The sequence below is a fragment of the Acanthisitta chloris genome, unplaced genomic scaffold (assembly GCF_000695815.1).
Source record: "Acanthisitta chloris isolate BGI_N310 unplaced genomic scaffold, ASM69581v1 scaffold33611, whole genome shotgun sequence".
Lineage (NCBI taxonomy): Eukaryota > Metazoa > Chordata > Aves > Passeriformes > Acanthisittidae > Acanthisitta > Acanthisitta chloris.
In genome coordinates, this window is record NW_008655049.1 from 162,529 (window position 1) to 177,947 (window position 15,419).

The window sequence follows — 15,419 nt, forward strand, 5'->3', positions numbered from 1 at the left end:
CAATGTGAAGTTTACCATGCAGGAGGTTACCTTCCCAATTACTATTCAAGCGTCCCACCAAGATTCCTGCTCAGGCAGTATGTGTACGTGCATGTGGGTCTGTTTTCAATCGAACTGGATTGAAAACAATTCTACCTGATAAATTAAAAGAAATAAAAATAAAGTTAATGACCTGGCAGAGGCAATGCTTAAGCAAACAAGTTATGCAAACACAAAATGCAGGAGGTTACCTTCCCAATTACTATTCAAGCGTCCCACCAAGATTCCTGCTCAGGCAGTATGTGTACGTGCATGTGGGTCTGTTTTCAATCGAACTGGATTGAAAACAATTCTACCTGATAAATTAAAAGAAATAAAAATAAAGTTAATGACCTGGCAGAGGCAATGCTTAAGCAAACAAGTTATGCAAACACAAACCAGCCATCCTTTGCTTTAAGAAGTTACCATAAAGGCATTTGGATGAGAGTTTGTGCTCACTATAGCAATATGTTACCTACTAAGTCCTAGTATAACATGTGTCTTTTTGTTCAGTTTCATCCCAGCTGTGGCTCAAGTCAACCTGAAACCTTTCTGCTCCTGTACACGTCTTACAGAACCATCACTCAGAGCACCCACTTTACATAGCTCCAGGAGTCCTTTCCAAATTATAAATGCAAGACATTTAGCTCTAGGAAAACACTAGCTGGCATGTCCTGTAAAGGAAGTATCAGAACCTGCTTATTCATCTTCAGAAACTGCCCTTGAAAGGATAACACCACGCAATGTTTATCAGGTCTTGTTCTTTCTTTCATAAGACCCACTCTGGCTTCAACCTAATGGAAACGAGTTAAAAAATACCATCCTAAGGTTTCTCATCTGACCCTGACTCATACTGGTTTCAAGCACCAGAGATTTCAAATCAACATATACCCAAGGGGAAGAAAGTATATACAACTGCACTGTTACACAAAATTGCAACAGTAGCTGAGAAAATGGAGGGAGAAACAAGTTTCTTCAATCTATGGTGCAAGTGGAAGAGATCGATCACTTGGAAGACCAAACTCTGAGACTGGAAAAGAAGCTAGAAATGGAGGGGAAAAAAGGAAATAGGCAGTAGAATGAACAGATGAAGGAAGTTAAAGCAATACAAAAAAATCTAGATGTCAGGAGTCAACAGCTTATTAGATGTTTAGGTTTCTTTTCAACTTTGTTTTGGACTCACAAACCTACATATTTGTTGATTTTCAAGCATGTTGCCACACTGGAGCCAAACTGCTCACTAATATAACACAAAAGAACATATTCCATTTTTCCATTTGTGGCATGCTTTTTGCAACTGGGATATGGAGCTTCTACCATCAGATCCAGCAACCTAGTACCCTGGTAATTCCAGAAGAGCTCCAGAATACTGTGCATCACAGATCACACATGGAAGTCATAACTGCCAGCAGTCAGGAGAGCACACTAATGTGGCAGTGCTAGTGGGAAGAACGTCTACACACATGGGAGAGCAATGCAGTCACTACTGGAACTGTTACACTCCAGTGCTAAGACCAACCTCATATTTTCCTGTTCGTACACTGGTTCCCTCTTCTTCAGCTCAGTTTCTTTCCCACCTTGTACTTCTGTAACAACTTCCTTCAGCTTTTCTAACAGTTCTTATGGGACAAATTATTTACTGAAACCTAGAGAGAAAAAGTGCAATTTGATTTATCTGAGAAAATCAGTAATTATATCAAAGTCTGGCATTCATCTCTCACAGTATTTTCATCTACTCAGAGTTGAGATAATACTGTAACACTTTTCCATTTTGAACACACTGAACAGCATAGCAGTTCTTAGGCAATAACAACACTCTGCACTTCCTAACTACTAAGGCAAAATTATCTGCATGGCAATGGTATAAAACACAACCTTAAAATTGTCTTGCACGTTAACCATCACCAGTTAGCAGTGCAGGTAACCCTGGCACAAGCAATCAGGTTCATGGAAATACTGCAGAATTTAGTCTGCCTTGGAGAACAGCACTGTTTCCTGCAATGCTGCACTTCCACATGGAGCCTTGATTCCAAACAGTCATTTTAAAGAGGGCTTAAGTTGACAGAAGTAGTGCAGAAATTACAAATCTCTTCAGATCCACTGTAGGAAGAAATTTGTACACTTTGGGTAGTTTTTCTCATCCATTAGAAGACAATCTGAATCCCAACTGTCTCTGGCAGAGAGCACAGGGCACATCTAGACCTCCAAGAAAAGCTGCAGATGAATTTCAGTATCTGAGGAGTTAATTGGCCAGCACTGACTAGGCCACTTTTCTGCCTACAGAGATCACATTAGACACACAAGCTCCAAAAATACAGTGTATGGTTTGGATTAGCACTGCTCAGGTTGGCTGCTCTCCCCTGGCTTCTTTCCCTTCTGCTCTGACCAAGTAGAAAAAAAATTTTAAAATTCCACGATATATATCAAGATCCTTTTCTATTTTGTATTATCCCTGATCATAAATAAAAAAAATCTTAGTGCACCAAGTCCTTTATCTTGCTCCCTCTCTTTACTGTACATACAGGATACTTAAGAAATTGGAAGTTAACTAAAGCACTGTATTTTAATAACAGGTAGTGAGAATATAGCAACATACAAATCTTTTCCTGAGCATTTTTATTCCTGAGGATAATTTGGGATTTTTTTGAAAGTCAAATTAACTAGAATTTTAAAAGGGTTTTTTTAATACAAAATAAAAATGGATCTTGTGCTTTGTGGTCTTGAGGGGTTTGGGTTGCATTTCTTTTTTTTCTTTTTTTTTTTTTTTTTTGATGGCTTGGTGCTGGCTTGGTTATTTTAAATGTGAACTGAAACAGAAATTAAAAACAAACCCCAAAAAACCACACAGTAAAAAGTTACAAAACCATACGTGAAAATGAGGGAACTGATCTTTAGAAAGAGCTCAGCATCTGACACTCTTATTCTCTTCAGAGATCAAGCCAAAAAGATTTGAGAAGTTTTTATTGCCAGATCTAAATTTCATTCCACAGGCACTGGATCAGGTCTTTAATCCTTTACTTAACCACAAAGAACTGTGCTGAGGAGTTTAGTTCTTCCAAAACAACTGATACAATCCCAAATGTTGAAAGTGGAGTACTTTCCAGTATAAGCCAAATCCTGCATGTTCTGCTTTTAAGTAATGCCACAGCAGATGCAGAACCAGTAGGATTCACACTGATGTTTTCTAGGAAAGGAAAAAATCTCAAAAGAACACAACCCATGCTTTAGAAGCAGCAGACAAATAAAGAAACAGTTTAATTCTTGTACTGAATTAAACCCCATGTATAACATGATGTTTATACATTCAATTTATTGACGTAGGATTTAACATTCTTGTATTTTTTTCACCCACATTATTTTAATATGCATTATGAACTGCCTTTTCACAACTTTATCAGTTACATTTAGTTGATTCTCCTCCAACCCAATTTTCTGAACTGTCCTTCCTCAGAGCATTTCAATGAAAAAGCAAGCTAGGTTCCTTCCCCAGCAGAGGAACTGTCACATTTTAAAGGCTGTCTGTATCAGCATTGGGCAAGAAATCCAAGTAGCATTGGAAAAAACGGATGTAGAAACAGCATTCAGACAGCCTCAGAAGATTCAACAAGGGTTCTACCTATTTGCAGTGCAATAAACAGTCAGCATTGACTGAAATTTGGAAGGGGTAAATTACGAGGCCCAAAGAACTCAAAAAGGGTAGAAGTAAAAACTTTAAGACTTCACCATGGAAGTCCACATACAAGTGTCTTTGTGATCCAATTCAGTGAGGTTTGAGCCAATTTCTTTTTCTGAGATCTGAATGTCCTCTGACAAGGCTTAACTGTGCAACTCTTGATTGGGCAAAAGTCCTTAAAATAAACTAAAATTAGCTCTTACTACATGTATATACTAAAACTCACTAATCAGAGGTTTGGACATCAGATAGACTGAGGCACTCATGGAAAAAACAGATCTCTCTATTACAATTTTATAGTTACAATGGTTTGAAGGAAATAGTCTCGCAAAAACTATTTGAGTTATTCTATCAGACAGTGGAGAATTTTTTTATTGTATGAGCCATAAAAACTACAGAATGTTTGCCAAAACACAGACCAAGGCTATCTAGCCAATAAAGAAGCTTGGAAGAAAACATCTCTTTTCATATGGTGAAAGTGTATAAAGCCATGAAGCTTCTCAGTATCACTTACAAAATGATGCCTCTTCAAAGTTCATAAAGTCAATATAATTTGACAGTAAATAAGCCTTTGCCAAGACAGAATCCACTACTGGTTTAAACTGACACTCTCACTCACTAGGAGACTTGACTAGATAAACAGAAGCAAGTGTCTCTGATTTTTACGTATTTGACATCTCACATGACCTCTTGAGAGTACACCAGAGTACTGAAACACCTGGATGACTACTCTCCAGCTACAAGGGAAGCATTTCAGAAACCTGCATGCAAGTTTTGAGACTGAAATGCTCAACATTAATAATGGCAATTGGCTACTGCAAACCTCTGGGATGGTGAAGGTTGGACCTCATATGAGTACTTCTCTTTCCAAAAAAAAAACCTAGCAGATCAAAAACCTGACAATGTCTAAAGAGGCACCTCCCAAGGTCAGTCCAACGACTGCGTGTCCACATGATTTATTACATAAGAAGTAACTCTGTACCATACAACACTAGACACATTATTTGGCTTCAGCACAAATCCCCACATGATCCCCTACAGAAAAACATGAACATAACTGCTTAGCAGTAACACAGCTACTCAGTCTTCAAGACACAACTTGTGACACAAGGCAGTACAAAATGGCAGCATACTGTACTTTATATGGGTTCCAAAACAGCTATGAATCTCCACCAGCCACTCAGCTTGCATCAACTTGCTCTAGCATTTGTCAGCAAATAGATTCAACAGGACAGACAGGAACTGCCTATAAGCAAGAAAAAAAGTTTCTACTTCTTACAACTCCTGAAAAAAAAACCAACAAACTAACAGGGTCTTTGTACATGGCTGTCACGTAGGTGCTCTGTGGCTCCTATGTACCTGCAGCCCTTGATCACAGGTAAGGCAATGCTGAGTGGACACTTTCAGGATGGCCAGATTTATATCCATTAGCTGCGTACATCTATCTCTGCCTCCTCTCTCAATTCAGACTTGACCTCTTCTATGATCTTTCATGACTCTTAAGACAGAATGATTCTTATTAACCAGCCTGGAACATTTCCTGTGACCTGAAACATCTTTAAAGGCATATTAACATATTATCATTAGTTTACCCAATCTTCCAGTATTTCTAATGTGCTGGCAACTGTGAAATCCAAAGCTAGAATCACTAACATTATGATTTCCTCCTCTCACCTGGATAAGGAGGGGAAAGATACCTTTCCCACACACAAAACCACTTTCCTTTTTCAATTAAAGTGTGCTATAAAAAGACACAACAGCACTAGAATGACATTCATCCTCACTTAAACTAAAATCACCAAACACCATAGACTTAAGATATCGGTAAAATAAAACTTAGCAGTAACAAAAAATGAAACAAAATGGAAAAATCCTTATTATTCAGTCTCTAGGAGCTTTTATAAAGCAGAAATAAAAGTGTCACAAGTTGATACAGTTTATAAACTGAAAGACTGTAGAGACTGAAAGACCACTGAAATAATCTTAAAGGACATTCAGAATTCTGCCAACACTACATTTTTGCTGCAGAAATCCTAGGTTCATGCTCTTCAAGGTGGATTTCAAGTGCTAAGGAGCAAATAGTACTAACTCAATTGGATAGCGAACTGTTTGCTGTGTCAAAGCTTTTTGCCAAACACATATATATAAATTTTTCTTTTTGCTATATGGATAATCAACCCCAGATGGCAATTTACATAGGCAAAGCATAAAGGAATCCATGCACTGCTGGTGCTCTCAGCCTCAATCAGAGCAAGCATGGGCGTTTGAGAATGTCACTGTTTATTTTTAATTGCTGTGTCCCTCCTTTGTGCAGGTTCAAGCGGTCAAAGATGTCGAAGTCCATTAGTAGAACTGGAAGGTGATGCCACTTCATTTGGTAAGAGGGTTCTTCAAATTTAAAAAAGCAGCTGGTTTGTAACGTCCCTAAATGCCCAGCGGGTACCAGCTGTCAATCTCAGTTACCATAGGGTCAGGGCAAAAAAAGGTCAGAGAGAGTCAAACCACAACGTGTTGTGAAATGTGCTTCCTCCGTTACCTCGTAGGCCTGAGAAAGGTTTGACCTTTTATAGGTATCCTAACCTAGCTCTGCATGATGCTGGCAGGGGTAAGTACAACACACAGCTCAAACTTACAAAAGTTGCTTCCTTTTACTGTGCCTTGGTTTCCATACCCATCCATGAATATGAGTATTCACTAGCTCCTAGTGGCAAAAACCAAAACTCTGCCCACCACTATTACCACTTGGAGGCATGGACACATTTTCTATTTCACACATGGCAGTGGAAGGATTCATTCATTAACAGCAATTGGACAAATAACTAGAACTTAGAGGGCTGTTAATAATGCCGTAACATCCAAGTGATCTGGCTTCTCTTTGCCAATGAGCTGTTTACCTGTTGTCTGTCACTTCAGTGACTACTCTCCCAGTCACTTGGGAAGAAAGCTTCTTTTAAAGTCCCACTGAAAGTCTTTCATACTGTCCTTTTAAACACCCATCTGCAAGCTATTCACTGTATTTTATTCCCCCTTCATACAGATTCTCAAAAAGCAGACCAATTTCTAAACATATTTGTTCAAAACATTCTTGGACTACACATGAAAAATAGTCATTTCCAGATATAATCTAGTCGTGCATTCTTTTCTTGCAAGAACTAATTACTCTGCTCTGTCTCACCCCTATCTCCCAGAGCACACAGGAAGCTTGGCCAGTGCAATGCCAAAAAGGAAAGCAGTGAACTTGCTGTGCAAGGCCCTGTTTGGGCAGGAGCTCTCCCACACTCACCAGCCTTGTACTCCTAACTACTTGTCCCTCTTTGGACCACGAGTGCAGGCAAGCCTTTGACTCCGAACAGGACACAACAGAAAAGGGAAGGAACACTGGCAAGTGAAAAGCTGGAGATGCTGAAACCAGAGCTGCAACCCCAGCAAGCATATTCCCCGCAGGAATTGAAAGCATGGCTCCCAAAATAGACTGTAAGCTGCAAATGAGAATATGGGCAGTGAGGAACTCCACTGGGGCACAGACATGATGGAGTACAGACATATCGTGTAAATCACTTCCATGCGAAGGACAGTATGATATAAACTAGATGGCCACAGGTATTGCAGAAGAGGCTGGCCACAAATTAATTGTCAGCTATCAGCAAAATATTTCAGGTGAAATCGGAATGCCTCACTTAGTCCTTCACTTGACCACAAAGAAACCAGCATGTTCACTCAATGAAGGAATAAGGTCCATACAGTAAAATGACTTGAAGATAATACTGACAGCAACAAAAGGGTCCCATCCAGGCTTGTTCACTCAAAAGCTGTCTAATCTCAGAATGTAACCAGCTGGGTCCATTTCTGAGTGGTAGTTCCAAAATACTCCACACAAGTCCTCACTTATTTAGGCAATTAATAAAAAGGGAAACTCAGAGCAGTGCAGTTCAGTATCTGTGAAACAGACTTCACCTGTTCCACACATAAAGTCACCTCATTTTCTTTTAATGGAGGAATATATTTTAAAGAAATTAAAAAGTAACAACAGCTCAGCAGTTCAAAGGCCACTGAAAGGCCTCTCTACTTTCCATAGGCTCTCTGAAGAGCCCAATGGCAGCAAGCCACCTACTGCATCCCAGCAGTTCTGGCTCCCAGAACATGCTGACATCAATTAAAGCCTCAGCAAAAAAAGAGAATGCGCATCAAGCATTTCAATGCCCTCTTCTTGTCACTTCCATTGCTTCCAGACATTTCTGGAAGCCTACTACTCAGAGTCTTTTGCAAGCATGTCTCAAATGAAAGTAACCTCACTCAAACTATGTTCAGCCCTTGAGTACATCCTATCTTGGAAATATGCCCACCTTATTTTTCTGAATTTGGAAGTCTAACGTGCTAATCTAGGTCAGTCTTCCTTCCTCTTCATCCAACTAAATTATTGAGCAGGTAACTTTACTGACTGTCTTATTTAAAAATCACTATGTCTTCTCTTGTTACAAGATGGGTTATAGTAGAGTACCAAAAAAAATGAAAATAATTGAGTAATTTCAGATTGGAAGAGAACACTCTCTTCTTTGTTGAGTGTCTCTTTCTATCAGGAAAACTGGGGGGAGTGAAAATGAGAGACTCACCTTCAGGGCAGGAATCTCCACATTGTCACCAAGGCTAACAGAGCCAGAAAGAATAGTCCCTGTCATCACTGTGCCTTGACCCTTGATGGAGAAACAGTGGTCGACTGCCATAAGGAAGTGTCCCGAGGGGTCTCTTGATGGCAGGTAAGCCTGAGACTTCAAGACCTGAAAAAAAAAAGATAAAAGCAGCACCATGCCTGGGTGAAAAGTCATGACAGCCACACAGCACAAGAAGGCAAGCGGATGATTGATTGACCGAGCTTGCAATTTTACTGATTTCAGGCATCCCCCAAAGAGCTTAGAACGCACCAATGTCAAATGAACTGTGTGTGCCACAGAGGAGACACACACTTAGCATCAGGAACAGTTCGATTTTCTGCCTTAGAAAGATTTGGTGCTGTACATTTTGCTTGGTTAGCAAAACTGAACTGGCTATAAACTTGCTGCCAAACTCAATATAAACATTGCAGCAAAGCAAAGAGGAAAAAAAAAGTAACTGTACGTGTGTTGCCCTCCCTGTTTCCCCCCCCCAAAAGCACAATTTTACAGTGCATTTTGCTACTTCAGCTTTTTTGGATTCTGTGAAAATGAACTTATATACAGATATTAGTGCCCCATAAAGCCCATCTCTGCCTCCCTCCCAGAAAAACTATTATATGGGTTAAGTTTTCAAAGTCACTTTCCCCTTCAGATTTCTGTTAACACTTCTTGGAGGATCAAACCAGTAAGAAAACAACCACATAAGTACCATTTGCTAGAGAAATTCTGAGTTTAGCGTTTCTCTTTTGCTGACAAATACTATGCTTCTTAAAATATATCACTGGAAGATGATACAAGACAGAAGACTAACTATAGAAAGGCAGTCGTGTACCCAACAGTGCTTCAGAGGAACTGGTTCACTCTTGTCTCAAATCACTTTTGATCTCTGCCTCTGTTACAACATCAGCATGTACACCTGGCACTGCCTTTAACGTCTGTTGTTAAGGCAAGAAACTGCAACTTAAGCCCAAGTTGTAATGGCAGAACAATGGAAAGAGTCTGTTTTCAAGGACAGAAAGGATAATACCTTGAAGCTCAATGGCAGGGCTCACACAGCATTTGCCAGCTCTTCTAATATCAGGTCTCAGAGTTGACAGAAACAGCTGCAACATGGGCATTTCCTTCTACGGTTTTAACCCTGGGGAACATTCCAGTAAATCTACCCAGAACCAGATGAAGGCAGGAATAAGGACTTGCATATCTCCTCCTTTTTAAACATTGAGTGGGCAGACTGGCTCTTGCTAAGCCTAGTCTAAGGCCATACTACAACCCACCCCCTAGCCCATCTCGGGCCACACGAGCCCTGGGGGATGATACAACGTTCAGTGCTCAGCAGCTCTGTGGAATATCCTGCCTTTATACAAGCCAGGCTGCTCTGAGGCAGACATCACTAGATTTTTTTGATGACTAATGCTGCACCTCAACTTCACCAATTTACCAGCATTTTTAACCCGTCAAATTCCGATTTGGATGCTGCCAAGTCTTCTAAGAATGATGCCTTTGTTTTAGGACTACTTTCCGCTGTCTGCAAGTAACAGCAGCATCCCTCCAGGACAAAAATGCTCCTTTTCCCTAGAACTAATTCACAGAAAGGATGACAAGTCTACTACAAGCTATGAATTGCTCTCACTTATTTTGTGTCCTGCCCTTCACAGTATAAGCTTCACACCATATAACTTAGGGTTTTGAAGACCTGAAAATATATCCCCCAGCCTCCTAAAAAAACCCAAACAACAATACACTTTAGCTGGAACTAAGAATACCTGTGAAGCATCAGTTTGTTTAAAGTTTTTCCTTGTTCATATTGGTCTGATATAATGTTAGTTGCACAATCACATAGTTTTTTCCATGCCCTGCCTCACTCAGGACAGAGGGTAAATTGGGCCATGCTTTTTACCTTTTGCAGATGTACAAGACATGCAACAAGCAAAGCAGAGTATCACAGAGAAAGATGGTTTCATTGTGAAGGTGCTCCTCTAGAGAATGGATTCTACACTTGCTGATGTCAGAAGCACTGTCATTTGCTCAAAAGTGAAAGTTCTCCAGGTTATCACTGACTATACACCTCAGACTGTCCAAACAAAAACCACAAAGCTTAACAGAAGTGCTAAGCACTCGCAACTGCCATCAGAATTGGCAGGTACTATGATCTGAACACAAGCATGTCCCAAAATAGTTCCTAGTTTCCTTAAATTTGGCAATTAAAATTACTAAACTCAGTGGATTTAACTCCTTTGTGCCTCAACTTACCAATCTAAATATGGATTAAAGTCACCTCTACAGTTCCCTTAGGTCTTTTAAAAGTAAATTTACTGTTTGCCAAGTGCTCAAGACCACAGTGATGTGTGCCAAGAAAAGTCCAGGAGGAAATTAATTACTCTGAATGCAGAGCAGTATTTGAATGGAGTCATGAGGCTACCCAGAGAATAATGAGCATAAAAATATGGACTACCTGTTCACTAGTCAAGTCCCATTCATCCTGTGCAAAGAACGAGGTCAGAGTTGTTTAGAATAAAGAATCATGCACTTAAACACTGGACCATAACACAGAGATGAAGGAACGAGACAATTCCCAGTGTGTAACTTTTGAGTGTCTGACTTTACAACTTTACTGTTTTCCTAACTATGGTACAACTATAAAACACCACCTACCAAGGACTTGGCAGAACGGTAAAGCTATTTTTTACTCATTATGCTTCATAATTCTTTACAGCTTTAAAGACAATTTCAGCACACTTGTGAACAGTCATTTCTTAAGACACAACTAATCAAAGGCTTCAACACCTAGTAATTGAAAAAGGAGATCCACTTTTGGGGAATTCAACCTCAACTTCTCCATCCACTGAAAGGAATCCCTTAAGAATCAGGTTCCTTAAAACTGGCATTAATGCAGGAGTTCTTCAACTCTAGATGCTAACACACTGTACTCCAAAAGACTTCAGAGAAAAATTTGAGCACATTTTATGTTATTATTATGTTCTTCAGCAGGTACCTCAATTAATTCAGAAACACCCAGTGGATTCTCAGACTCTGGGGCTTCCGGTCCACCAGGCTTTGCTGCAACAGCAACAATAGGACACCCACAGAACCTGAAAGAGAGAAAGACTCCTACCATTAGACCACAGATCTCCTACATGTGTCAATATAAAGTAGTTCCAGGCTCATCTGAGGGTTAGGAAATTCCCTCCAATTTGATTTATCTGCTCTTCCCCCATAGTGAATAACTGACAATTTCTTGCATTACCAGCACCTGCACTACTGGATTTCACTACGAAACCTGCAATCATGTTCCACATCAGCTCCTGATTCAACTCTGACAGTCAAAAGAAAGACTTCAGTTTATTTTGGAAGCAAAGGTCTATTACCCAGTCTTATTGCAGTGGGTTGCATTCCAACTCATTTTACCTGGACACAAGCACATCTTCAACTTTCATTAAAACAATTATAATCCAGCTGTAAAGTCATAACCTTCAAAACGGGAGCCAAATGCAAGATACTATGTGATGTCTACCTGAGTCTGCAAGATCTGTAGACAAGACCTAAATCTACTAAAATCAAAGTCTGCAAAACTCTGAAATCTCAAACATGCAAAGGTTCAGAGAAGAGCAGTACTGCCACAGTTACCTCAGTTTACCTTTTATCCTACAATCAATTTTTCTCTTCAAGTCCTTAATATTCAACAGGAGGTTTGAGGGTTTTTTGACTGTTTTTGGTTGTTGTTTTTTTTAACAAACTCAGTCAGTAGACTTCACTTTTGCTCCCCAAAATGCAACCTAGTGTTTGAATCATCTGATAGCTTCTTTTGCCTACATTTTAGACAGGTAACATAGACTCTAATTCAAATTTTTACTGCATTTTGGCAAAAATAAACCACATTAAATAAGTATTAAAGTAATGGCATAATAATCAGAAATAACATCAGAAAGTGATTAGTTCCCATAGATACGTAATTTTTATGCAACAGATTCCAACCAAGAGTAAGTATTGTGGTCATTTTTTGACACCCACTCCCCCTTAGGTTGTATCTCAAAAAGGGAGTGAACTGGAGGGAACACACAGTGCCTTGCTAAAGAAAAAATGCTAAGGTCTATAAAGGGAACTTATTTAGTGACCAAACAGTAATCAAGCATATAAGGTATTTTCTTTGTTTACCTGCCATAAGTTTGAGGCATCTAAGGACAAAAGGCAATAGAAATGGGCACTGAAAATTCCTGTGATTAACCATAAAACTTTTGGAAATTTATTGTCATACAAATGTTTCAGGGCACAGAAATTTATGCTGAACCAGGTGCTTTATTCCTCTTATACCAGAACAAACTGAAGCAATCACATACTGTGTTTGGAGGCACTTCCAAACATGATTCAGCCCTACTTAGACTCTCACTCCATACACCAAATTTCTGCCAGCAGAATTTAGACCCTGCTGGACAAAGACAGAAGGTGACATGTGCAAAAAAATTATGAAAAGACAGAAATTCTACTCATAGGGACTGTTTGCTTTTAGTTTTTTGGTATCGATTCACAGAAAAGCAAGTTTTTATTAGGTAAATTTACAAGCATCAAACTATTCAAATATACAACAATTACTTTCCTCTGCCTAATTTGTTGCCTTCCATAGAGTTTCCTGACAACACTACAATAATTTCCCCAGCACTGATGGCAACATCTGCTTTAAAGGTGAAACAGACTTCAGCTTTGCTTACTGCTATGGAATTGCAGGTGCATGCCTCTGTGTGTAGGGCAAATAATTATCAACAAGTAAACTCAACCAATAAACCCCACACCTCAAAAAACCTCCTTGCCAAGTGTTTGGGGCCAGAGGCTGCTGTCAAATGGTCTGAGCATAAGTCCTGTTAATAAGAGCAGCTTAGAAATAAAAGAGCAGTTAAAAAACATGCATTCGAAGATTCAAAGTCGAGTGGGAAAGAGGCTGTCAAGAAACACCACATGCTTGAGATACAACAGGACAAGCACTTCACAATCACACCCAGGTCAGCAGTGCTTTCAAAGCACTAGAAAACAGCTACAGACTACACATGCTAAAATAGAATTTTGGCTACAGGAAAAATACATAGACACAACCAATAAATGACCATTTCGAGGACCCAGAGTTCAAATGAGTAATTAAAACATTATGACAGGACCATTTCCCCCCAGGTGGAATCCCAGCTGTGGTGATCAGCTGATACACATCCGTGTTTTAAAAAGAGGGCTAGAAGTAAGGACCTCACAGTGAGCAGCTCAGCTGCTTCACAAACTCACTTCCCCTTCAGCTGTGACCAAGTCTGTTAATTTTCAAGACATCCTGTAGCAACCCATCTGTACTCCAGCATATTAAGAGATTTCATATACATTGTTTGAATTAAAAGTACTTCTGAACAGCAGTTTCCTTACAAAAATTTGTCTTCCATTTAATCAATAGGCACTGCCTTACCATCACAAAAAAGTTTAACAGGAGCTGCTATATTCAGCCAAGCTTTACTTTTTTGGTCATGGTGAAATTCTCCACTCTGTACACTGCTGCCTGCTCCTTAGGGTCTTCAAATCAAAACGTGATCCAGTAGTTATGTCCCCTTACATCCCCCAGTAAAGCAAAGTTGTGCTTCAGTTTGTGTAATCACTAAATAATTACTTTGTCTATATTGTCTCTTCCCACTTCAAAACAGCCACATTTCCCCTCATGAATCTCACTTTACTTCACTCATTATGTACCTCAACTAATGTACCTAGACAGGGCTAACAAATACTGTCCCAGCCAGAATCACAATACATCACATAAACTTCCATTATTCTGCTCTCCTTAGTTGGGGCCATCACATTTTTCATCCCAGTTATGGAAAATTCCTAACACTTCCTTTTCCCAGGAGTGAAACAGAGTTGCTGAGCATAACAAAAGTTGCAAGCCCATAAGCTAAAAACCCCCCAAAGAATCCCCCAACCCAGAGAACACCAACCCCCATAACAAACAAAACCAACCGAACACACACAAAACAGGACTTCACCTGGGTATTCTGGCTTTGCATTATCCTATCCAAACTCCAAGCAGCCCTTTAAACCTAAAAGCTTAATTACAGGAAAGTATTTCTCTGTACATGATACTTGGAGATGCAAATTTGGAACAGCACTTGAGTTTCTGGCAGTCTTTACACTCTATTCTCACTGTCTTTGCTAGATGTCTCAGTATGTTTAGAAGCACACTGCAAGGGACACGTGGGTATTTTTGTTAAACATTTTGTTACAAGTTAGCTGTCAATATGACTGTTCACTTACTTTGTATTTTCCAAGGTCTTCTGCATTTTCTTAGTCATCTTCTCAATGGCACTTTGTCTCTTCCCCTCTGGAAGGAGATCTATTTTGTTCAGAACTACCACCATCTTCTGGCAGGCAATTTGCCCAATTACCAAGCACTCTGCTGACTGTGTCTGCATCCCTTTTGTCACATCTATTACAAGCATCATCAAATCGATAATCTGGGCACCTGGAGGAGAATTCACAGTCAGTATTGCAGCAGAATAAAAAGATTAAGGATCATTTCCTCAAATGTTTCCATAAAAAAAAAAGTCAGCATATGTACAAATGCCCAGAAAGATAAACAAAACACAAGTCAAAGTAAACATCAAATGCTTGGCTGGTTTGAAATTAAGACCTTGGGAATCTAAGCTATTATACGCTACCACTGGGTCATAAAAATATGGAAGAATGCGATTCTGCTGTAATTTACATATTTCTCCATATTGATAGATCAAGTCTAAGGATGTTGTCACTGCATTTAAAAAAATTATTAGGAAAATTAACCTTGCAGCAACACAAGCATGACATTTGCCTCAATTACAAATGATAATCCGAGAAGCTAAGCATGAATGCAATGCAGCCAAAGAAACACACAGCAACACTGCAGAGAGCTGCACACTCAGAGCAACCCCAGAAGTGCCAAGATATGTCATGGAACTACACCCACACTCCTACAAATCCTACCTGCTTCCCACCATTTTTCTCTCAAAGCCCAAAATTTGACAAAAAGCAAAACCAAAATGATCACCACCAGAGACAGGTTTATCAAATAAATTCCTGCAATCCCT

General features: G+C 39.6%; 1 protein-coding gene across 1 annotated transcript in view; it reads right to left on the reverse strand.

The window, feature by feature from the left end:
* EEFSEC (eukaryotic elongation factor, selenocysteine-tRNA-specific) overlaps positions 1 to 14,818 on the reverse strand; it is a gene marked incomplete at its 5' end in the record, with an annotated part of 90,694 nt that extends 75,876 nt beyond the window's left edge. Inside the window, 3 exons of the mRNA XM_009083755.1 lie at positions 8,302 to 8,466; positions 11,333 to 11,429; positions 14,611 to 14,818. Coding sequence (XP_009082003.1) covers positions 8,302 to 8,466; positions 11,333 to 11,429; positions 14,611 to 14,818 — 470 coding nt within the window. The remainder of the gene's footprint in view (positions 1 to 8,301; positions 8,467 to 11,332; positions 11,430 to 14,610) is intronic.
* Between the last annotated feature and the right edge of the window lie 601 nt (positions 14,819 to 15,419).